At 41.2% G+C, this 26,113-nt stretch overlaps 1 protein-coding gene across 1 annotated transcript in view; it reads left to right on the top strand.

Moving 5' to 3' along the window:
- The first annotated feature begins 69 nt into the window (after window positions 1-69).
- The window catches only part of llgl1 (LLGL scribble cell polarity complex component 1), a 97,578-nt gene continuing 71,534 nt past the window's right edge, over window positions 70-26,113 (top strand). The window contains exons 1-2 of the mRNA XM_072268535.1: window positions 70-294; window positions 1,977-2,074. Of these exons, the coding sequence (XP_072124636.1) occupies window positions 214-294; window positions 1,977-2,074 (179 nt within the window). The 5' untranslated portion in view covers window positions 70-213. The remainder of the gene's footprint in view (window positions 295-1,976; window positions 2,075-26,113) is intronic.

Here is a 26,113-nt window from a genome sequence, read left to right as displayed (position 1 = left end):
TCAAGCGGGAAGCTCCAATGGCTGTGCTCCTTCTCGAGGGCGGGGTTAACAGTTGCAGAGCCGCCACAAAAGAAGCGGCCGTGGAGCCACCGAGAGCTGTCGGCGTGAGTTTAGCCGTTCCGGCTCGCTTCCCCTTCACCCAGCCGCAGATCTACCCGCTCCCGGAGATAACGCGTGCCTGCACCCAGCCCACCTAGGGTCTGAGTCGAGACCATGATGAAATTTCGATTCCGCCGACCGGGCAACGACCCGCAGCGGGAGAAACTCAAATTGGAGCTGTTCGCCTTCAATAAGGTGAAGGAAGATGGGGAGTTGGGGGGTGGGGAGGTGGAGGGTAGAAGAGAGAGAGATTGGGACGGAAGAGGGTGGGGGTGCGAAGAGGAGGTTTTGGTAACTCGAATTGGAGCTGTTCGCCTTCAATAAGGTGGGGAGTGGGGGAGGTGAAGGGTAGAGGCGGGGGAAGAGAGATTGAAGAGGGCTTAGGGGTAACTCGAATTGGAGCTGTTAGCCTTCACTGAGGTGAAGGAAGATAGGGAGTGGGGGGAGGTGAAGGGTCGAAGCGAGAGAAGAGAGATTGGGACGGAAGAGGGGCGGGGTGCGAAGAGGGCTTTTGGTAACTTGAATTGGAGCTGTTAGCCTTCAATAAAGCGAAGGAAGATTTGGGGGGGGGCAGGAAAAGAGAAGCGAGAGAAGAGGGATTGGGAGGGAAGAGAGAAAGGGAGCAAATGCGGGGTTTAGGTAACTTAAACTGGAGCTGTTTGTCTTAGAGATAGAAGGGGGAGGTTAGGGGAGAGAGGATGAGATGATATACAAACTGGAATTGTGCCTTATTAGGATTGGGGTGAATTGGGGATAATGGGGAGGATAGGAAAGGTGTTGGTACAAAGGAGTTGACCTGGGGTGGGTAAGAGATTATGTAGATAGAAGTCAGTAGAAGACAATTTGGGAGGTTAGAGTGGTGGAGGATTTGAAGTAAAGTTTAGCTTGTGACATTGGGTGCCAAAATAGAGGGTATGATGTTCATGGGACTCAATGGAATGGAAGTAGGAAGGAGTGGAGTGTGGAGACATGGAGGATGTTCAGAGGAAAATGAATGGAATTTGCCTGTGCTCAATGTACAGGTACTTTGTGTAGTAAGCTGCTTGTACAGTCTTCATTATTCTAAAGTCATTATTGCCATTAGCATTGAAAAAACCCTTTGGTAAAGGCTGAAATGATTGGGTTGAGAGAGATGGTGTTTAAGAACCTGAGTGTTTGGAAAGTTATTTACCTGATTTTGTTTTACCCTTCCTTTGGGGTTTTTTTTTGGTCTTCAGATAAAAGAAAGTACATATTAAAATGATTCACTAAACTGATGGCAACTATGATATGAATTTGATTGGTTCATCATGGCTACTTGCAAAAGAAAGTTACCAAATGCCCTTACAAATGAGAAAATCTGCAGATGCTGGAAATCTGAGCAACACGCACAATGTTGGAGGAACTTGGCAGGTCAGGCAGCATTTGTGGGGAGGGGGGGAGAAGTACAGTTGACGTTTCAGCCAAAACCCTTCAGTGTGACTTTTTTTCCATAGATACTGCCTGACCTGCTGAGTTCCTCTGGCATTTTGTGTGTGTTACCAAATGCCCTTTTATGTTTTTCAACAGTGGAAAAACATTGAGCTAAAATTGTTGTTGTGCACATGTAAAAGTACTTGGATTTTTTTCTGAGTTCTCCTTGGATTCCAGAGCAGGATTTCTGCATTACCATATCCTATTGTTTTCCCCCTATTTGCATGGGCATAAACTCTGGAATTCCTTAAAATATCTTTCTGACCAGGCTTTTAGTCAACTAATCTGATTCCTGTGGCTCATTGCCAAGGTTTGTGATAAGGAACCAAATGATTTGTATTTTTAAAGCATTATATGTGTGCTAGTTATTGTAAAGAGTATTTTAATTGAATAAATCATAACTACAGTTATTTCCACCCCCATAGACAGTCGAGCATGGATTTCCAAATCAGCCTAGCTCTTTGGCACATGATCCGAAACTCCGGCTAATGGCCATTGCAACCAAATCAGGATCTTTGAAAATGTATCCTTTTTATAAAATAGATCCTTGTCTGGGGTGTTGCTGATCCTTGTGTAGGTAAGCATTTTGTGTTTTTTTTCGAAAGCACTTCAGTAAGTAGTAAATGTGTTGGTAGTTTAGAATTGCAGGAGCTTTCTATGGATTACATACAAGGCATCTGACTTGATTACCATGACAACATTATGGAAGATGAGTGACACACTTCAGAATTTTGGATTTTATTGTCAATTTATTTTAGTTAGGTTGTGCTTGATTCCATTGCTTTTTCCAACATGTTCACCTTCAGTTAAATGAAATCTCCAGAAAGAATGGCATTAAAATTTGACACTTTTCCCTTTTTCATTGGCGATTGATTGCAACAGTGTAAAGAAATTCTTCCTATATAAGGTGATCCCAGTAAATTTGGTGAAATGGGGAATGCCTGCCATTTGGGTATAAACTTTTAGACTCTAATATCATGCTTGTAATCTGATATCTAAGAATATAATACTTTGCACTGTCTTGTATTTATTGTATTTTAAATTGTTGAATTTGATTGGAGATTCTTTTGGGTGCATCTTTTCTATCCTACAGTATATCTTCTAGAAGATGGAATAGAAAGAATGATTTAGTAAATTTAGGACCTGGATTTAATTCCCACATCCTCTGCACTCTACTGCAAAGGAAGAAGATTATAAACTTCCTTCGACGATTGCTGCAAGCAAGTGTGTCAAGGGTGTAGAGGCATTCTTATTTCCCTGTGTTCAGTGACATTTGCGTTTACCATAGTGTTTAACCAAAATGTGTAGTTGAACCCTGCCTGGTTTAACATGGTTGGGAATAGGAGAGGTGCAGGTGACAGTGTTCCCTGGAAGAGTGCCACTGTATCTGTAGTAGTGTCTATGCTTGGATGATATTGGTGGATTGCTGTCTGTTGTGGTTCTGGTAGCTGAGACTTGCCTATGCAGTAGTTCCTGATGTGGTCACTGACCTCTGTTCATGCAAGAACCTAATTAATGGTGCAGATAAATCATAACATCCTGTGCAAGGTGAAATTACAGTAAATGTTTAGAACAGTTTAATTTCAGGTTTTCTTTAACTGATGAATTAATCAAGCTTAAACAAATTGACTTGTCTGCAATGAACTGATTGGATGAAGGATAGTTGCCCTGAAAACAGTTGCAATATATGTATGCAGGGCAAGTCAAGGCAGTCTCTTGGGTAAATGCCCCAACCATGGCTCAATGTTCTTTCTAGAGATCACCACTGTAGAGTCCAAGCAGAAGAGACAATATATAATATTCAAGTAGTCTTGTTGGCAATTCTGAGTTCTAATTCCTGAAATTCTTTTGACAATGTATAGAATGGAAAACGCAGTCAGCAATTGTTTAATGTTAAGCTTACCACTTGGTGCCAATATCAACAGGGCCTGGAGTACAAAAGTGAGACAAGCTTCATAAATCATATATGCGTGCATGTATACATTAAAGATCTTGCAAATCGATATATATTGGATTGTTTATTGACCAGCAGTGTTGACAGGAGGTTGAAGGTGGGGTATATACCCAACAGCCCCTTGAGCCATTTATGGTACAGCAGAGTAATTCACTGGAAAACAGTTTCCTTAAAGAGCAGAGGAAAGAGGAATCTTTGATTGTATTTCCTAAATGAGTGGTGACTAGTTGTACGTAAATAAAGCATAAAATCAATTTTTTTTATTTGCAAGCTTGATTGATAAAGATATTGCTCAGTTATTTCTACCCTGGCTGTGGCATAGATGCTATTTACAGTTTGAGTTTGTCAAGCAAGAAATCTCGTGCTACTTACCAAGCTAGTAACTTGGCCTTGATCATTGATTACAAGGCAGCATAGACAAAAGAAGGTTCCTCAATTATGAAATAAATATCTGACCTCCAAGACACTTGACAATCCCTTTTTTACATTGTTTGATATTGTTACTGAAGGTTGCATAAATGTTGGAGGGACATAAGTGTCAGAATAGCAATTTGTAATCTTACTGGGATTCAGATTGGTTCACCTGGATCATTGATCCAGACCTCTAAATGCCAGTTCAGCAACTGTAGAGGGAAAATGATTTTTTTGTTCTTCTGTGAAATAAAGATGGAACAAGCAATATGTCCTAAGAGTCTTCAGGACTTTAGCAGTGGAAAGACGGTAGATGGGGGAGCAGAGAGCAAATTTGACTGCAATTGCATAGATGTAACGTGAAGGAATTTATCCTAAAATTAACGTATTGCTGTCTGCACAATGCTTCCTAGTGACTTGCTCTAAATAAGCAATATTTCACAGCTGACCCAGCTGCGCTTTGGTTTTAGTTCTCTCTCCAAGCAAAGAGTCTTTTTAATGCAAGATGTGTTAGATGGGGGGAAATGGTTTGGCTTTTATAGTGTGACTGCTCAATAGAGCAGTGCAAAGGGCCCCTTTGTTAGTAAAGACCTAGTGTCTGTGGTATTGTTGAGATCTGCCTGGGAGAATGACTTGAACTGCACATCAGCGCACAAACTCTGCGTTGCTGGACAAGGGGTGGGCCTGCTGACCCTTCAGAGCAGTGCACAGTCTTTCTCTTTAGTCTGATGTTTGTGACTGCAGCAATATTGTTTTGTGACCATTTGTTGTAATGTTTAATTTCTTGCACCTGTTTGTGCCCTTTCCTTGCTGGAATTGATGCTGTTTTCCTGACTGGCTGTGTGAACAATGTTGAACTCTGATCTTGGTTGTATTTTCTTTTGAGGGTTGATACTTCTAACTAAGAACAGGCAGTGAATCTGCTTTCCATCTTCTCCTATCGTCCTACTTTTCGAATCTCTTCCCACTCCACTATTGTACTGAAACCCTGCTAGATGTTACCTCAATGCATTCCCATTTCTTGTTAAGCATTAGCTTCATAAACCTTAATCGGATCAATCCTGATAGATGATCTGGGCCTGAAAAGTCAACTGTTAATTCCCCCTGCATTGATGCTGCTTGACCTGCTGAGTTACTCCAGCATTTTGTGTACGAACCTGCTAACTCCTGCGACCTAGGAAAGACCTGAAACAGTGCTAGCTATTCAATATTCTTGTTCCATTTGCTCCTGAGCATCAGAAGATGCAGCTTCGGTGCTGTCTGATTCCACCCATTCCTCAATTCATCTGCATCCTTCAGATTTTAGACACAACTGCTCCATTGTATTGATAGTCAGCATCCAGAACCTTGTCTATACCATAGAAAATAGTACTACAAAGCCATTTGTCCAAATTCTTGTGATGTTGGCTAATTCTGTCTGAATGCAATCTCCTGCCACCAGTACCTATTGTCTAGAGAAATGCTCACCTCCTTGTTAAACTTATTCAGCCTCTTGTGACAAAGAATTCCTCACGTTGACCACTGAGTGAAGAAATTTCTCATTTTCAGTTCTAGCCATATTGCCCAAACACTGATATTTTGGCTGTTCATTTTAGATCTTCCTCAGTACCAAAGAAAGTATCCTCCACTCATTTCTTCACTGACTCCACCCCAATCCAATCTGACCAGCCCTGTCAACATTTGAAAATCAGATTTCCTCACTTTCTTTTAAACTCAAGTAGGCACAAACACCATTGACCCAATCTCTTGTATAGTTCCAGAAATCAGTCTGGTAAGTGTTATTACATCCACTCAGCCAACAGTATCTTTCAGTTAAGGGGACAGACACTGCACACAATATTCCAGATCATTGTGTATGGTCTGAGCAAAGCCCTGTATAGTTGTAGCAAGTCCTGTACACAATCTCGTGTAATGCAGGTGAGGTTAACTGCTATCTTAGTTGTGTGCTGCAGTTGTATGTTTGCTTTCAGAAGCTGGTATACCAAAATTCAAAGTACATTTATTACATATACCATATACTGCCTTGAATTTCTTCTTGCAGGTAGCCACAGAAACAAAGAAGGACTACCAAACATTGTGTGCATGTGCATTTTTTCATTTCACAACATCAAATGGAATGTATCTACTGATCTCCTTTATTTGTTTTACCAGTTACCTTATCAAAAAAAAATCATTATTTGTCAAATGCTGTTTCCTTTTAATAACATTCAAACCCTGTTGATATATTCTAACTGCTATTAGTGTGCCCTTTAATATCAAGACTTTAATATTTTCCCTACTCATGTTAGTGTCTATAGTTGTTTTTGCTCCTTCCCTTTTCAAATAACGGAGATACATTTGCTACCCTCTAATCTGCTGGAACTGTTTCATAATTTGCAGAATTGTGGATAATGATGATCAACATATCCTTTTGTTTCCATGGCTACCAATATTGGGTACTGTGGATGCAGATTCTTGGGCCATGGGTATCTGCTTTTGGTAATAATCTCTAGCACTTTTTAAACCACCTTTTAATTCCTTGTTTTTATTGGACTCCATGGTTTCCTGGCATTTCTGTGAAGGTAATTGTCCTTTTTGTTGAAGAATGAAGGTAGAGTATTTCTTTCCTTGGGGTCCTGTTGTAAAGTACAGAAGTGTGCCCTTCAGACCACCAAACTTGTGCCAATGTTTTTGCCCATCTATCCTAACTCTGTAAATGGGCAGAAAGGTTACATTAGATCTGTAATCTTCTTTGTCTTGCCTGTCTGTCTAAATGTCTCTTGAATGTAGTGATTGTATCTGATCCCAGTGATTTCAATACTGGTGTCATATACAGTTGTAGAAGGTGCTATTGTCTGGCTGTGAATTCCTGATAGGCACTTTTTTAAATTTAAAAAAATACTTTCCTTTATAATTGTCTTTAAAACTTCTCACTGTAAACTTGTGCCCTCTTGTCTTTCATTTCCTTTACCACTGGAAAAAGATTCTATCTGCATTTTTCATTTTGTATACTTCTCTCAGTAGTTTTTGTTCTGGAGAAAACAAGCCTGTCCTGTCCATTATCTTTCCATAACTGGAATCCTCCAAGCAACAGCCTGGCGAATCCCTCACTCTCTTCAGCACTACTGCATCCTTCCTAAAGTGTGGCAATCAGAACTGCACACATTACTGTGGTTTAACCAGTGTTTTGTCAAGTTACCAAATGCCTTTCTTCACCGTCTATTGAACTGGGTTGCTATTTTCAGGGAACTCTGGACTTGAATCCTAAAGTTCTTCTGTCCAACATTTCTTCTTGCCCTAACATTTACAGTACATGTTCTACTTCTCAAAGTACAGCACTTCGTTGTCAGAATTAAATTTTATCTGCCAGTGCCCATCTAACTTTCCAATCTGTGTCTTGCTGCAGTATTGGACAATTATTCCTTGCTATCCATAACATTACCAACTTTCTTGTAATCTACAAATTTGCCATTCATACCTCCTACATTCACATCTGAGTTGGTGATAAATATCACAACTAATGAGGTGGTCACAGGCTTGCAATCAGAGTGGAATCCTTCCATCTTTGTGCTTTATATCCTAATGCCAATCCAGTTTTGAATCCACGGTAAAGGCATTTTGTACCAGTGCAAAGTCCTGATGTATGTTTCACTTTGTACCACCAGCCCCCCACCCCCCACCATTGGTGTCTTGTGGACTGCTAAAGCTGTATACTTTCTTGCCATTGTAGTTTCTCCTACCTCTGTTTGTAATGTGCCTATGTTAGTCATCAGTAATTCACCAAGTGCCATTAACCTGTTTCCTTTACTGTTTAACTTGCCTGGGTTCCTAGTAACAAACAATAGTGCATTCTCCTCCAATTGTAGAAGGGTTTTATCTATGTGCTTCTCAAGTTTAGATCTTTGGGGCAGTTAAAAATTGGGGAAGCAAAAATGTTTGTGGGTGTGCATTTTGATGCAGAAAGGCCTTGTGGAAATATTGATTAATTGGATGGGCGAGGACATGGCAGAGACAAACGTGGAAGAGCTTGTCCTGGGGGTGGGGAACAACCTACTAAAGAGAGGGTTACTTAAAATTGGAAACCTCCATATTCACTGCCTTGGGTTGTGGACAATCTAGGCAGAATATGAGGTGGTTCTGTCAGTTTGGGTTTAGCCTCATCCTGGCAAGAGGGAAGTCCGATGGGGAATCCACAGAGGGCATTGCAGACTCCCAGTTTTGGTGATTTTGGGGGGAGGGAAAGATGTGTTTGAAGCAAGATGTGATCCGGCACTGGCTTTAATGTTAAAGCGTACTCCAATAAGGTGGATAACAATGATGTTGTGCTGTTTAAGAGCTATTCCTGTATGGGAGGGAACAAAACACATTTGTATTGTGGGCAGTTAATGTGATGCAAATCTATTTGTGTTATTTTGCCTCTTAATGATGGGGAAATGCTAAAGAATACAAAGAAAGGGCCCTTTGAAGCACTTGCTGTTGTCTGCCAAGTAGTATGTGTTTGGCACTAGGCTGCAGAGTGAATTGTTAGGAAGTAGGTCAAGCTAATTGTGGACTGTGGAATTAATGATTTGCATTGTGGTGCTGCGCTTAGCTTTGATTAAATGTGCAAGTATGTGGTCCTTTATTGAAATTGGGAATAACTCCATGTGACATTCCCATCATTTGGTGACTTTAATTTTGTATGTTGTACTAGTCCACAAAATGTTCAACTGTGGTTGTTCCATCTTTATTCCTTTTGAAGTCTGGAACCTCATTTGTGTCTCATAATTACTGAATGAGCCAAGAACTGGGAAAATAATTGCCGAAGTAGCACTAGGTCCCTGTAATTCCTGCAGGATTTTGCATTTTATTTTGTAGCAATATTTTAACACTGCTGAAGTCAAAATTACAGAATTATAAAATTCTACTCCTATGCTCCCCTTAAACATCTACATAATGAACTTTCTGTAACTGCTGACAGGTGGTAATACTGAATAGGACAGAAGTATAAATAGTTGAGATTACAGCTCTGACATTTAGCGCTGTTGAGTACTTGCCTTATGTGCACTTTCCCTGTTCTGACAAAGGATCTTTGAGCAGAAACATACCTGTTTATCTTTCCAGAGGTACTGCCTGACTTGTTAGTATTCCCAGCATCTGCCATTTAACATTTTATTTTGACTTTCATGGAGATTAAATGTTTAATAGTTGATGTAACTGTGGGTGTATATTGCAAATGACCTCTTATCTGGTAGGTACAAAATCTTGCTATGCAGAACAAAATGCATTCTTTATTGAAGTAATGCTGGAGATGCTCAAACAGGTCGGGCAACATTGGTGGAGAGATGGAGTTCATATTTCATCAGAGCATGAAGAATGCTTATTTTCTCAGTTTAAGTTGGAGTTGCTAGTTTGATTGGGCTGCTTAAGATGCAGTCCCCTACCAGTGATCAAGCCTTTAACTGCGTAGTGTACTGAAGAATGAGCCCACAAAATCCAAAAGCAGTGCCACTGAGCACCCACTCTCTGCCTTGGCAGACACTACAGTGATCTTGGAGTCGGCCAGCAAAATTGAGGGGCTACAAATCAAAGATGGCTTTCAGTCTTTGCAGCTACTGATGTTACATATCTGTACAAATTTTGGAAAATGGAGTGGGTTGTTCCTCTTAAGCCAATGCTGAAGAGTTGGGCAAGTTGTATCTCCTGAGTGGAAATGATAATGGCAATGTAAACAGGACATTGATTCTTGACTGTGGCAAAAGTAAAGTCATCAGGAGAAAAGTTGTGTGTGTGTATATAAATTTAAAAAAAAAAGATGGCAATTGATATTCAATGGTTAGCTTCAAGATGTGCTGCAAGAGTTTCTTGGGGCAGTGTCAGAGTTCATGCCATCTTCAACTGCTTCATTTCTATTTGGATTCCACAAGAAACAAAGCATCCCCTGGTTTTGTACAGCCAGATTTTGACAATGTTCAGGCACAGACTGATTATATTGTTTAAAAAAAAAACTGCACGTTACCAACCAATTAATTCACTCAACTATTTACCCATGACCTACAAGAGCTTCCATCACCAGGATGATCCCATAAATGTTCAGGTGTTGTCTTTGATTCACAGATTTATAAGAGATGAAGCCATTTGTAAATTTATACTGGACAAAAATGCTATCTAGCCTAAACCATCTTTCAGCACTGTTTCCTCAAATCCATCTGCCAACTACTTTGAATCTGTACACTATGGTAATTAAGCACTCAACTAAGGAAAGAATCCTTCCTGCAATGTCTATGTAAGCCAAGTATAAATTTATGCAGTGCCATTAAAGTGTTTTCTGCTCTGGCATTGGGATCCAGTGGCTTCTATTTATTCAGCATCTCTGGCAGAGCATAAACCTCTCAAGCTGCTCCGGAGCTCTGTCAAATACAAAAAGGTGACAAAGATGTTCAGACTGGTGATGACTGAAGTGAGGTCTTTGAGGAGTATCTTGGAGCAAAAGAAACTAATTCTGGTGCTTCTCAAGAATAAATTATGCTATACTTCCTAGCATGTACTTTCATCAGACCAGGGGTTGAATCTGCTCTAACAGCCTTAGCCATCGCTCTGTTCTGTCTTTGCTCTTGCCTTTGTGTGTTGATCAACATCCAGTGAGATTACTGAGCACCTCAGCTCCATCTGCAAAAAAGTGGAAATTCCTGGTGACCAATGATTTCAATTCCTATTCTGACATGTTGGTCCATGGCCGCCTCTACTACCATGATGAGGACACCTTCAGGTTGGAGGGAAACGCCTCATTCCGTCAAGGTAGCCTCCAACCTGATGGCATGATTTCTCCAACTTCTGTTATTTTTTTTCTTGCCCCTGCTCTTCCGTCTTCTATTTGCCACTATAGCTTCTTGCCTCTTCTCCACTTGTTTTTCCACTAATCACCTCTAGCTTCTACTTCATCTGCCCTTTCCCTCACCCACATGACATCACCTGGCTTGACTTCCTTCTCCCCCACCTATTTCCTCTTCTTTCTCCCCCTCCGTCAATACTGATGAAGGGTCGGCAGTTCATTCATTTCCATAGATGCTGCCTGACCTGCTGAGTTCCTCCAGCACTTTGTGTTTATATCCAATAAGATTGTTTAGCAGCCAGAAATTTGATTTCTGGTGCCACTTAAATTTTGAGTGTAATTTGTCATTTGTGGAAACTTTCTGTATCTTTTGTTTTCTAGTTGTATGATGGTACTTCAGTAGCATTGCATTTAATTCATCATTTTGACTGTGCTTTATAAATGTACGCATAGGTCTCCTGTGAACTTGTCTCTTAACTTCAACCCATTAATAGAGCATTTAAGAGCAGCTGTTCTGGTGGGAGATGGGGATGTACAAAATCGTATTGATGCTAGAGGGGCTGTGTGAAATACAGAAAAGATGAATTTCAAAAACCCATCTCCCTCTTGATCTGAAAGCAGTGCACAAAAATAACTTCCAATTCATACACGAGATATCTCTCGCCACTTTAATGATATGACAATTGTAGCCCATCCTCCCACCGTCCAATTATCTGCTACATTCTCCAGCAGCTACAAGGAAACAAAACTTTCTGCTGCCTTTTAAATGCTGCTGTTTCAACTATCCCAATTGCTCTATAAAACCCTCAACAATAAACATTGCTCCATTTGTATTTCACATGCCCTGTAACGATCTGCACTAAACCTCTCAATGGATCTGGTATCTGTCTCTGAATTTTATCATGTGAAGTAGACTCTAAGTGCAGTTATTACAAATGCTTCTATAGGATTATTTTTCTCAATCCATTATCTTAAGACAGTCGAGGTGTCTGGCTGACATGGCTTTCTTCTGCCATTAAAAGAAAAATGGATGTCTTTGTTTTCCTCTGCTGGGCCCAACTCATAAATGTTTCTAATTATGCAACAGCCTCCACCCCCACAATATTGCAACATACTTGGAAAAATATCCCACTTTAAGGAAAGAGAAAGATTGCACTGTTCCAAGTTTAGGGATTTAAAAAAAACAAATCTTGACTAAACAACACTGGAGGCCTCAAACACTGCTGGAAATGTACTGCAGGCTCGGTGGCCTTTTGTTCAGGTGGAGAATTTTGTCTGGAATCTAACTCTTATCCAAAACATAAGATGTTCCCCAAATGGTGTTTAATTCTCTAGTGTCGAGTTTCAGAACTTGATGTCGAGAGCGTGAATGGTTATTCCATCAACAGGAAGAAGATTTTGAAGAACTAGAATCTAGTCTGGTTACCAGTTGCAGAATTCTGTTGCAACTATTGCCACTAACCTGAAAAACTGCACCTCTTGTGTATGCCACCTGTCTAGATGTTTTGAGAACAATATTGCATTTTAGAAAGAGTTGGCTCTGTTTGCAGAAATACAATAGAAATGGGTCTCCGTACTGTGCAAAAATGTTTTACTCGGGATTGACCTTGCTGCATACATGTGTATAAGCTTCTGTGAACCGCAAATTACTACCGATCGCAATGGAAATTTGCAGGAAAAGTAATTCAAACAATGATGCTACTTTCTCTTCAATAAGGGATTCAATTTTGATATTTAGTTTTCTGGAGTAATGTGGTTTTGCACGCTGTTTCAAAAAGCATTGTCTTTACTGAAATTTTTGACTGTTTTAGTGTTAATAAAGAATAAAACGCACCAGAGTTTAAATGTATACACAGTTGCTGCAATAAAGTGCTTTGTCGTCGATACATAGATGATTAGAAAATTCAGTATTCCTGCTTCTGGGTTGTAAGCTACCCAAGCAGAATGTGCAATGTTCTTCCAGTTTGCATTTTGCCTCTCTGTAATATTTAATTTTCAATTTTTAGATGGCCCATACCCCTGGTATTCTCCCCCCACACTGCCTTGTTCACCTTGTTTTCTTCCCCCTTTGTTCACCTTTCCTACCTTCTCTTCACTCCCCACTTCACCAATCTATTTATATCTGCAAGTTATCTCCTCCCCACTTTGTTCTACTTACCAGCTTTTTCTCTTCCCCACACCCTCATCCTTTGTAGACCATGGACATAGGAGCAGAATTAGGCCATTTGGCCCGTCGAGTCTGCTCCGCCATTCAATTATGGCTGATCCTTTTTTCTCCCCCTGCAGCCCTAATGCCCAGCCTTCTCCCAGTAACCTTTGATGCCGTATCCAATCAGAACCTATCAATCTCTGCCTTAAATACACCCAACAACCTGGCCTCCACAGCTGCCTGTGGTAATAAATTCCACAAATTCACCACCCTCTGGCTAAAGAAATTACTCTGCATCTGTTTTAAATGGGCGCACCACTACCTGAGGCTGTGCCCTCTTGTCTTAGACTCTTTCTGCCCCTGCCACCCATCATGGGAAACATCCTTTCCACATCCACTCTGTCCAGGGCTTTCAACATTTGGAAGATTTCAATGAGATCCCCCTTCATCCTTCTAAATTCCAGCGAGTACAGACCCAGAGCTCTCAAACATAACTCGTGGTAACCCTTTCATTCCCAGAATCTTCCTTGTGAACCTCCTCTGAACCCTCTCCAATACCAGCACATCTTTTCTTAGATGAGGGGCCCAGAACTGTTCACTCAAGATGAGGCTTCGCCAGTGCCTTTTAAAGCCACAGTAACGCATCCCTGCTCTTGTATTCTAGACCTTTTGAAATGAATGCTAACATTGCATTTGCCTCCCTCCCCACTGACTGACTGTCGTTGCAAGTTGACCTTTAGTGTGTTCTGCACAAGGACTTCCGAGTCCCTTTGCATCTCAGAGTTTTGGATTTTTCTTCCCGTTTAGAAAATAGTCTGCACATTTATTTCTACTACCAAAATGCATGACCTTGGATTTTCCAACATTGTATTTCATTTGCCACTCTTGTCCATTCTCCTAATCTCGTCTTTCTGCAGCCTAGCAGTTTCCTCAACACTACCTGCCCCTCCATCAATCTTCACATCTGCAAACTTGGCAAGAAAGCCACCTATTCCATCATCTAAATCATTGATATACACCATAAAAAAAAAAAAAAATCCCATTGACCCCTGCAGAACACCACTAGTCACTGGCAGCCAAAGAGAAGGATCCTTTTCTTCCCACTCGCTGCCTCCTACCAATCAGCCAGTGCTCTTACCATGCTGTAACTTTCCTGTAAGGACATGATAATGTTGTACAGTTGCAAGAGAAAGTTTGTGAACCCTTTGCAATTACCTGATTTTCTGCATCAATTACTCATAAAATATGATCTGATCTTCGAAATCACAATGATAGACACAATCTGCTTAAGCTAATAACTGACAATTGTGCTTCTCATCAATGTACCATTTAAACAATCACAGTCTAGGTTCAAACAAGTATGCAGACCTCTGGGGTAATGCCTTCTACAAAAGCTCTTTGGAGTCCGGTGTTCCAGTCAATGAGATTGTAGAGGTATCCTGCCACATGTATAACATGTGGATGCAATATGTATTGTATACACACATGTGCCAAGTTGGGTTACTGACAGTCTGCTCTTCCCAAGAAAAACCTGTTTATGTGCACCATACCTCAATCAAAATAGTCATAGTCATACTTTATTGATCCCGGGGGAAATTGGTTTTCGTTACAGTTGCACCATAAATAAATAGTAATAAAACCATAAATAATTAAATAGTAATATGTAAATTATGCCAGGAAATAAGTCCAGGACCAGCCTATTGGCTCAGGGTGTCTGACCCTCCAAGGGAGGAGTTGTAAAGTTTGATGGCCACAGGCAGGAATGACTTCCTATGACACTCAGTGCTGCATCTCGGTGGAATGAGTCTCTGGCTGAATGTACTCCTGTGCCCAACCAGTACATTATGTAGTGGATGGGAGACATTGTCCAAAATGGCATGCAACTTGGACAGCATCCTCTTTTCAGACACTTCAGAGGACCCCAAAGAAGACTTATAGAAGCTGGAAAAGGCTATAAAATCATTTCTAAAGACCTGAGTGTTCATCAGTCCACAGTGAGAAATTGTCTACAAATGGAGGAGACTCCACACTGTTGCTACTCTCCTTAGGAGTGGGCATCCTGCAGAGATTGGGCCAAGAGCACAGCGTGCAATGCTGAAGGAGGTGGAAAAAAAGAACCAAGGGTAACAACAAAAGACCTGCTGAAAACTCCTGAATTTGCTGAAGTCTCTGTTCGTGTGTCCACTCTAAGAAAAACACTAAACAAAAATGCCGTTCATGGAAGGACACCATGAAGGAAACCACCGCACTCCGATCATCGCTACACGTCTCAAGTTTGCGGAAGACCACCTGGATGTTCAACAATGCTTCTGGGACAGGTGAGAGAAAAGTTGAACTTTTTGGTAGAAATGCACATTGTTATGTTTGGAGGAAAAAGGATATTGCATACAAACACCAAAATCTCATCCCAGCTGTGAAGCATGCTTGTTGAGGGAACAATGAATTCAAAATTGTATCAGAACATTTTGCAGGAGAATGTCAGGGGAGCAGTCTATCACCTGGAGCTTAATAGAAGCTGGATGATAACAATAAGACAGTGATCCAAAAGACGAGAGTAAATCAACAGTGGTTTAAAAATAAGAAAATTTGTGCTTTGGAATGGCCAAGTCGGAGTCCAGACCTTAACGCAATTGAGATGTTGTGGCATGACCTGAAGAGGGCTGTTCATGCAAGGTATGCCAGAAATATTGATGGACTGGATCAGTTTTGTATGGAGGAATGGTCTAAAATTCCTCCCCTCTGTTGTACGTCTGCTCAGCAGCTACAGAAAACGTTTGGTGGAGGTTATTGCTGCTAAAGGAGTTCTACCAGTTATTAAATACAAGGTTTCACATACACTCTATCCTCGTTATATGCGTCTTCAGACTATGCGGATTCACAGTTATGCAAGGAACCTATTTCTACCAATGTCTCCTTGTATGTGTCCAAAACTCAGTTATGCGAGGAGCACTACTTTCCCGTCAATACAAGTCTCGTGCACACATCTCAGTCTCACTGTTGGGATGAGAAGCACTGCTTTCCCGCCAATACAAGTAGGTGTGCACGCCTCGCAATCTCACTCCTACCAGTCTCGCATTGGTCTTGGCAAGGTGTGGATGTGTCGTCTTACACTCCACGGCCACCTCTACTGTCAAGATGAAGCCACACTCAGGTTGGAGGAACAACACCTTATATTCTGTCTGGGTAGCCTCCAACCTGATGGCATGAATATTGACTTCTCTAACTTCTGTTAATGCCCCACCTCCCCTTCACACCCCATCCCTTATTTATTTAATATATTTTTAAAATATATTTTTTATTTTTCCCCTTTTTTTCTCCCTCTGTCCCTCTCACTATAACGCCTTGCCTGCTCTCCATCCTCTGAGCTCCCCTCCCCCCGCTTCTCCTTCCCCCCCCAAGCTTGCCATCCCATGGTCCTCTCCCTTCTCCAGCTCTTAGATCCACCCCTCCCCTCCTGTCTTCTCCTATCATTTCAGATCTCCCCTCACCTCCCACTTTCAAATCTCTTACTAGCTCTTTCAGTTAGTCCTGATGAAGGGTCTCGGCTCAAAACGTCGATTGTACCTTTTCCTATAGATGCTGCTTGGCCTGCTGCGTTCACCAGCATTTTTTGTGTGTGTTGCTTGAATTTCCAGCATCTGCAGATTTCCTCGTGTCTGCGCTCTTAATCTCTTGTTGGTTTTACCTATGGTGCAGTGATTTTGTGCTTGAAATATTTAACTATGCCTCCTAAGCATCCGATATCATGTCCTGGGCCATCAGCCAAGCAGCAGAGAACCGCTTTAACACTTGGGGGGGGGGGGGGGGGGAGTTGGAAATTATAAACAGCGCGGCATCAGCTGAAGGTAACACAGCTGTGGGACGCTACTGCCAAGAACAGAATCTTGCCTTTAAAGTTCTTTTGTTGCTTGACAATGTGCCAGCCCATCCTAAACATTTGGATAGCATTCATCCTAACATAACAGTGCGTTTTCTGCCGCCTAACACAAAATCACTGATTCAACCACTTGACCAAGGTGTAATCCACATTCAAGGTGTACATTTTTTTTAATGGCGAACTATCTCTCAGATGCTGTAAGCAACAGACGATTTTGAAAACTCTGGGAGTTTACCAACGGTGAGGGAATGGTGGGAGTCGGAACACTTGGCACAAATGGCGATGGACATGGACCCAAGTTCAGAACAGTCAGCATTTCAGTCGTTCCCTGCCGTTAACCCTTCTTCCCTACAAGCACATTTATGCTGAAAAACAAAATGCTGCCAAGCAAACAACCCTCACCACTTTCTTCAAATCGATGTCATCTTCTGCTGGCAGTTCTAAGAGTTCTGTGAGTCTTCCTTCACCCCTTGCTGTGCTTGATATGATCCTGACGACCACAACCATCCACCTTATCCGTGTAAAGCTGCCCGACACCACAACAACCACTCATCTCCCGGAGCGAACACACCTGCCACTGTTGGTGAGTACTATACACCCTAGGATCTTAACTTCCTATGATTTATTACATTGAATATTACCTTAAATTGATGAAATATAATACAAATGTTGTCTTGTGGTACTGCTTTTGTGTCGTATTGGTATGAAAATGTGAATAAAATTATAGATAAAATATATTCAGGAAGCTCTCTGGAACGCATCCCTATTTTCTCCATTTAAATAATTATTCACACTGATTTCACATTATGCGTCGACTTCGAGGAACATATCCCTCGCATATAACGAGGATAGGGTGTACTTTTTCCAGCTTGGATTGTGAATGATTAAACAATGTGTCAATAAAGACATACAGTACAGTTGTTTGTGTTAATTTAGGTGGACTGTTTGTCTGTGTGACTTAGAAGATCAGACCACATTTTATGAATAATTAATGCAGAAAACCAAGTAATTTCCAAGGGTTCACAAACTTTTTTACTTGCAACTGTAGATAATGACAATCTTTTCTTTTGTCTCAACTTGATACAGGGACTGAACCTGAAATATCATCTTGTACCTTTGGCCTCTATAGTTGCTGGTTGACTTGCTGAGTTTTTCCTCTATTCTGTTTTGTTCAAATACCGGCATCTGAAATTGCTTGTCCCAGTAAGTTGGATGTTATGCTATCAATGGAGTAAGATCTAAGATGCGAATTACTGTTTTCCTCCGAGACTGGTGTGTGTGAATGGATTTGTAAGCAATGTTTTATATTTTTAAAAAAATCTCTCTGGGTTTTGGAGGAAGTCATCTTCTGCAATTTAATGGAATAGAGGGAAGAGAATAAAATAGTCTGAGCATGTGTAGTCATAAAATGGAGAAGAACCCTTACTGCTTTCTCATGTCCATCCACTGTTGTGGATCCATCCATTGTTGGGTAAAGCGGTATTTAATGGTTAATTGATAAATAGTGAAACTCACTATCCCATTGTTTGGAATTTGTGATGGTTTGGTGTCGAGCTCACCAGGTTTTGCGTGCAATCTCAAGATAACTAGACCCTAGTTGCTATGTTTCCCTTCCAACCGGTTAGGCCTTTCATTCTCTAGCCAGTCTGTAATTTGCTGAGCTCACTGAAGTGTTATTGCAGAGCATCATTATTTAAAATAAGAATCAGAAGTTCAAACTGCTAATAAACTAGATCTACTTGTCTAATGTGATAGTCCAACACCACTGAAGTCCTAGGCATGCCAGAATAATGGATCAGGAAAAAATGGGTGGGTGTAAACCCTTGGATCTCCTTCACTGTTCAATAAGATCTTGGCTCCTCCTGGGAGGTGGGGGGGGGAGAAGGTGGCGACGCGATGGCAGCACGCACGGCCACTTCGGTGATACCTGTTATCTGTCAAGTAGGGAACTGTGCACAATTCTGATTTGATGGAGACAGACGTGAGAGCACAGAGGAACATCTGGAAAGCTTCTGAAATGCCTGCTTTGCTGCTGCTGCTACTGTGTGGTAACCGGAATCTCCAGAGCTGAAGACCCTGAAACCCTCGGCTTTGCGTGTTTCAGCGGCCGGGGCGAGGTCGATGGTGCTCGGGAGGCTGTATCGGAGGGGCTGGTCGGAAGCTCAAAGTTTTCGGATGGATGGTCTCAGTGTTGGCTGTGGTCGGCTGCTTCCAAGGTATCGGTAAGTTGACGGTGCCTGGAGGTTTATGGCAGGGAGTTTCTCCCCTTTGCCGCCTGCTATTGGGGACTCGGGAGTCGATCGACTTGGGACTTTGAGACTTTTTTACTGTGCCCATGGTCTGTTCTTCATCAAATTATGGTATTCCTTTGCACTGCTGTAACTATATGTTACAATTATGTAGTTCTGTCAGTGTTAGTCTTGATCTGTCCTGTTTTCTGTGATATCACTCCGGAGAAACATTGTATTATTTCTTAATGCATGTATGCATTTCTAAATGACAATAAAAGAGGACTGAGTGTTCTCATAATCTAATTCTGTGCCTCAGCACAATTTAAGCCCTAACCCAATATTCACATTTTATTGACCAAAAATGGTTTCCAGACTCCCAGATGTGGACATTCCTAATGTTGCTCACTGATCATGTTGGACACCTGCACAGCAGAAGCGTCTGTTGTACTGTTTGTTTGAATCTTTTCGTATTGACACTTCCCATTGTGAAATACCAGCTGTCTCCTGCCCCTTGTAAAAATTGCACAGACATGCTTTGTTTAAGAGTATTGCAAGTTATTGCCAGTGCAAGCTGTGAAACTTTTGGAGGTGTTGGAAGGAGTCTGCTTTCCTGCTTTCTCTTCAGGGAAATTTTCAGCCTTTAGCCTTTGAGGTTGTGCATTTTGCTGTCACATGTCATTGTATCAACAGCTACAGTGGGAAATTTACCATACTTTGTCAGGGTGGTTGAGTCTTGTTCCTCATTGTTATTCCACTTTTCTGTGTCATAGTTTTAATATTTGTTTTTAGTGAGTGGGATCTAAACTGGAATTTAATATCAAAATTGAAATTGCTGTATGACTTAAGTTTTTAAAAAGGCCTGGGGAAGTAATACTAGTAAGGAGACTTAAGTTATGCTGCTATACTTGGCAACACTTGCACTGGTCAATAATCTGCACTGACTGCATATTAGTCAATGCATCCACTGCATGGTATTCAGAAATCAAGTACACTGTCGCAATATCAACACAATGCAGTGTCTGAGCAAAGATGTCCAAATGTATTATTGGGCACTTCTTGAGCAGGTTCGCATTTTGAGTGCAGACTTGCTGCCATCATGCCATTCAGAGGGTTTGACCCACCAGATGCAATTGTGCACCACCTTGAGGGGAATGCCTTTCACTCTCAGCAGCATCCCAAATTTCCTTTCTGTTGAAATGTGTGTTTGGGCAGCTACATCTTTGTTTTTCAAGTGGCCATTATTGGAATTCCTGTACTCTTACTCTAAAATTGAGTTTGTTTTATGCACAAATTACACACGTGGAGTTGCGATGGAAAAACGTGCAGCAGCATCACAGGTATGTACTATCAGATAAACAGCATTCATAAGAAATAAATATAATACAGTTTTTACAAGAAAACACCACAATTAGAGCAAAAAAAAGCCCATTGTAGTGCAAAGTAGTCAGGCTGGTGCTATTCCTGAGGTAGTGATTAGGTTGTGTAGGTTGCTTCAAGACAATGGTTGAAGGGAAGTAGGTGGTGTGGGACTTGTAATGAATATTCCAGTTCAGTGTAATTCTACACCTCTTAAATTGTCTTGTTTCTAGATTTTATGTGAGCAAGGTGAAAATTAGATTTGCAGTTTTGTTCTAGTCTGTTTTGCTTTTGTTTGTCACGTGTACTTTGAAAGATGTCTCCAGGGACTGATTTCACACTGACTTTAATAGTAAAAGTCAGCTGGATGCTTGTAAACATAGTTTATTTTCAAAACAAGCAAAAATGTATGATCTAATTTAGCTAAATTATCCTGCCATGAGGACATTGATTTGAGCTCTGTGGTCAAGTTGCTACTTGATATTTGCATGTCCTTTCCAGTAGAAATTAAACAACAAATACTTGCCCAGCCTAAAACTTCTGCCACTTAACTGACTGGTTGCTGCAAGTGATTGGGAATCCGAAGCAATGCTCAAACTTAGAAATAACTGGTTCCTATATTGTTGCTGCATCTAAATACTGGAATGCCTTGCCTGAGGAAAAACTGTGATTGCCTTCACAGTAGAATCTATACTAGATCAGCTCTCATGCTACACTACCTCCTTCAAAGTTCAAAGTAAATTTATTATGAAAGTATGACTGAGATTCATTTTCTTGTGGGCATTCACAGTAAATGTGAAAAAACACAATAGTCAATTAAACTGCAGACAAAGACAAACAACCAATGTGCAAAAGATAACATTGTGCAAATGCAAAAAAAACATGAGTAATAAATATTGAACATGAGTTGTAGAGTCATTGAAAGTGAGTCTGTAGTTGTGAAATCAGTTTAGTGGGGTAAGTGAAGTTCTCCACTGTGGTTCAGGAGCTTGAGGGGTAATAGATGTTCCTGATCCTGGTGGTGTGAGACTTAAACCACCTCCCTGATGGCAGCAGTGAGAAAAGATCGTGGTCTTAATGGTGGAGGTCCTTGATGGATGCTTTTTCCTGCGACAGTGCTCCTTGTAGATGTGCTCAGTGGTGGGGAGAGACTTGCCTGTGGAGTGGGCAGTACTCAAACTTTCTGTCAGCTTTTCAGTTAAAGGGTATTGGTTGCATCGCAGCCCAATATGGAAACACCAGGCAAAGTGCACTCCACACATCCATAGAAGTTTGTCAAGGTTTTGGATGACACGCCAAATGTCCGTGAACTTCTAAAAGCAGAGGGCCTACCATGCCGCCTTCATAACGGCACTTGCGTGTTGGACCTAGGACTGATTCTCTGAAATGATAACACAATTTAAAAGTTGCTAACCCTTTCCACTTCCGATTTCTCCAGATGAGGACTGGCTCCTGGAGCTCAGGTTTCCTCCTGTAGTCAATAATCTGCTCTTGGGTTTTGCTGACATTGAGTGAGGGGTAGTTGTACCATTCGGCCAGATTTTTCAATCTCCCTCCTATATGCTGATTCATCACCACTCTTTTTTTGGTTCAGCCTATGACTGTGGTGTCATCAACAAATTTAATTACAGCACCAATGCTATATTTAATCTCACAGTCTTAAATATAGAACGAGTAGAGCAGGTGCTAAGCACGCAGCTTTGTGGTGCACCTATGCTGATGGAGATTGTGGAGATGTTGTTGCCAATCTGAATTGATTGGCATCTACAAGTGAGGAAATCGAGGATTAATTTGTACAAGGAAACAGAGGTCTAGATCTTGGAGCTAATTGATCAGTTGTGAAGAGATGATGGTGTTGAATGCAGCTCTGCATTCATTGAAGAGTATCCTGATGTCTGCATCATCACTGTCTGTATTTTCCAGAGTTGAGTAAAGAGCCAGTGAAATGGAATCTGCTGTTAACTTGTTGTGACTGCAGACAAATTGGAGCAGATCCAAGTTGTTCATTAGGCAGGAGTTATGTTTCATCACCAACCTCTCAAAGTACTTCATCGCAGAGGATGCAAGTGGTACTAGAGGATAGTCGTCATATTCTTGGGCACCGATACAATTGATGCCTGTTTGAAGTGGGCTCCTCTGACAGCTGAAGCACGATGTTAAAGATGTTAATAGACACTTCAGTCAGTTGATTTAGTGAAGGTCTTCAGTAGTTTGGCCAGGTACACGGTCTGGGTGAGATGGGTTCGCCCTCTTGTAGTTGCTACAACGTTGCTCTCAGAGACTGAAATCACAGGGTTGTCAATGGTTCTAGGAATTGGAAGTTTCTTCAATGTTCTGTTCGTCAAGTCAAACTTAAAAAGCATTGAGTTCACCTGGGAGTGAGTCTTTATGAAGTCTGTGGCATATTTATTCGGATCCTTCAAGTCCTTGAACACGGTCCAGTCCACCAACTCAAAGCAGTCCCATAGCCACTTCTCTGCTTCCCATAGCCACCTCATTGTTACCTCTGGTGCCTTGCTTTTTTCGCTTCTGCCTCTCTGCAGCTTGGAGGACGACAACCAGATGATCAGATTTCCCAAAGTGTGGGTTGGGCATAGAATGGTAGGCATAGTGTAACACGTTGAGTGTGTTGGGAACCCTGGTGCTGCAGGTAATATTTTGATGATAATTCAAGTAACCTTCTCTAAACAGCTGGGGGTAGACAGTAAGTTCTGGCCCTGCTTGTTTCACTCAGTAATATATATATATATATAAAAAATAGGCAGGGCTTCCTGCTGGCCCAGGCTGCATTTAATAGAAGGATTGAGTTTCCAATGTACAGAAGGCTGGATGCCTGGATCTCAAATTTATTAAATCAGATTTAAAATCAATTGAGCCATCATCAACAGAGTTATGAAACCAAGACAAGAATGTAGAAGAGTTGGAAATTCTTTGGATTGTGGGCAGTTGGATATGATTGGTACATGGAGAGTTTTTTTTGTAGTACTGAGTTCCTAGTTTCTGTGCTGAATGAAGGACTGATTCTCAAATTGAAAGTCAGGGTGGGAAGAAAGATCATTCATAGACTTCACAGGTGAAGGAATTGCAAGGCCTCCCTCCCTCTAGCTGCTTGCTGCATTTGTGGAAAAGTGCCTTGTGAAATAAGGAAGCCAGGTATGTTGAGATCACTGTATCAGTGTCGATAAGCTCAGACTCGTACAGATAACATAGCATGGGAATGGCTCCTTGCCCAACTAGTCAATGCCAACAATGGTGCCTATCTAAGCTGTTCTCGTTTGCCTGTTTGGTCCCTATTGCTGTAAACTTTTCCTGTGCATGTACCTCCCAATCTCTTTTTAGCAATGTAATTGTTTCTGCCTGTACCACTCATCTGACAGCTCGCTCCATACACTCACTGCAGTCTGGTAAAAGTTGGCCTCCTCAAATTCCCTCTCACCTTAAACCTATATTTTTAAGACTCTAACTTGGGAAGCACCATGACTACCCTAATCAGTGCCCCTCATTACTTTGTAAACTTCTCAAGTTGCCCTTTTTGGCCCCCTTCATTCCAATTTATTCCTATTTCAAGAGACATAAAGTTATAATAGTTTAGAGAAATTACACTTCAAGTCATTAGTCTTTGCTGAATTGGCTGTTTTATTTTAACCAGACTGGGTATTGCAATTAAAGTCAAAAGCCTACTTTGACAGTTGATGTTATGAAATCTTGGTCATAGAGCACAACACAAGCAGGCCATTCAGCCCATCTAGTCAATACTGAACTATTAATCTGCTTAGTCCCATTGGTCCTGCTGCAGGTCATAGCTCTCTACACCCCTCCCATCCATGTATTTATCCAAACTTTTAAACATTGAAATTGAACATTTCTGCTGGGAGCTTTTTCCATGCTTTCACCATCCTCTGTATGAAGTTCTCCTCCTGTTTCCCCTTAAAAATTTCGCCTGTAACCCATGACCTCAGTTCTAGTCTCGCCCAATCTCTGGAAAAAGTCTGCTTGCATGTACCCTATCTATACCCCTCAAATTTTGTATACCTCCATCAAATCTCTCCTCGGTCTTCTCTGTTCTGGGGAATAAAATCTTAACCTATTCAACCTTAAACTGAGGTCCTCAAGGCCTGGCAACATCCTTGTACATTTTCTCTGTACTCTTTCAATCTTTTTGCTCCTTCCTGTAGGTAGGTGACCAAAGAGGCCCCAGTTAGTCAGGGTTGACCATGGATGTTGTGTTTTAGCAGTGTATTGAGCAGGTAACTGAGTTGCATGCAATACTCCAAATTAAGCCTCACCAATGTCATATACAAATTCAACATGACATCCCAGCTTTAGCCTTCATAAGTTAAAGTACAATGTGCCTAAAGTGCTTTTTAAGACCCTTCTTTTCCACGGATGCTGCCTGACCTGCTGAGTTCCTCCAGCGTGTTGTGAGTGCTTCTTAAGACCCTATCTACCTATGGGGTGGTGTTACGTTGGGTTGTATCTGCAAAAAGGACTTTGCCGGTTTCAGACAGTAATTGCCTTTTTGATGGATTAGGATGAATGAGATTTTGGGGAATTTGGCTTTACTCACTGACTTTAATTCCAATCCAGTAATGAGGTGATTGTGAGCCAGGAGTTAGCATTTGTGTGCAGAACAATTTCTGGGGAACTAAGCTTTTTGTTTGATCGCCTCTCATTATCTAAGCAGTTGTTCTGGTTTAGTTGCAGCAAAATTACTTTTGTTCATTGAAAATAACTGTGCTCCTTGATGAATCAATAGTACAATGTAGGTACTGCAATATGTCACAGGAGATATTAATATCTTGGCAACTTTTTTTTGTAGAATGACTACTTCCAGCTTCCCCACGGTGCAGAAGTTTTATGGTTGAGAGCAATGCAATTGCTTGGAGCCCTGTAGTAAATTTTTCACAGGTGGGGAAGCTGATACTCCACTAATATGGTTGATTTATGAATGCTTTCCCTGTTCATTTCCTGGTTCTGTTCCAAGTAAGGTCTCGGGACATGCACTTGCTGCAGTCAGAAGATTCAGATTCTGGTCTTGTTTTTTTTAAAATGGAAAACTGACAGCTCAACACTGCATATTTGGAATATAGACCAATGGAAAATCAGTGCAGTGTAAACAAATGTTAATGGGGGCAACAGTTATTTTCAGCATTACCTGATACCTCAAGTGAGACACTTTTAGCTGAGGGCGATGTTAATTCTGTGTGGGATGCAAGAAAACTGAAGGCTGCCTTTGAAACAATGCATCAATGAAACTAACCAGTGAAATGATTGGTTAGACTTGCTACATATAATAGGGCAGGGTTAATTAGTAATCTCATTCTAAGTCATCTGGGGGAAAATAATTATTATCAGTAAAATTAAATGTCCATGGTCTGTTGGGCATTGATTTGAGGTCAACTGGGAAATGATGTAGATTTGACAGATAAACATGGAAAAGAACTTAACTGGAGCAGATTTTTTTTTCCCACTGTCCCAAGTCTGAAATTGGGGTTGTTGGAAAGTGTCAACAAATGATTTAATAGCTTGGGGGATGTTTTTTTAAAAAAAACATAAACCAGTACTCTGCAGACTTGGTGAGTGTTTGTTACAATGCATGCTGGTAATCAATGGAAACAGAGGGTTTGAAATCTTTATTTGCAACTTGCAAGGGTACACACAGATTACTGGTCATCCCATTTATCCGTGTGATGGTGAGAAGCAAACAAAATTGTAGGTGAAATGGCTATAAAACAAAAGATCTATGCATTTATGTGAAAGAAGTTCATTCTGTTGATATTTCATTCCGGGGCTG

The sequence above is a fragment of the Mobula birostris genome, chromosome 9 (genome assembly GCF_030028105.1).
Source record: "Mobula birostris isolate sMobBir1 chromosome 9, sMobBir1.hap1, whole genome shotgun sequence".
Taxonomy (NCBI): domain Eukaryota; kingdom Metazoa; phylum Chordata; class Chondrichthyes; order Myliobatiformes; family Myliobatidae; genus Mobula; species Mobula birostris.
This window is presented reverse-complemented; position numbering and strand designations above follow the sequence as displayed.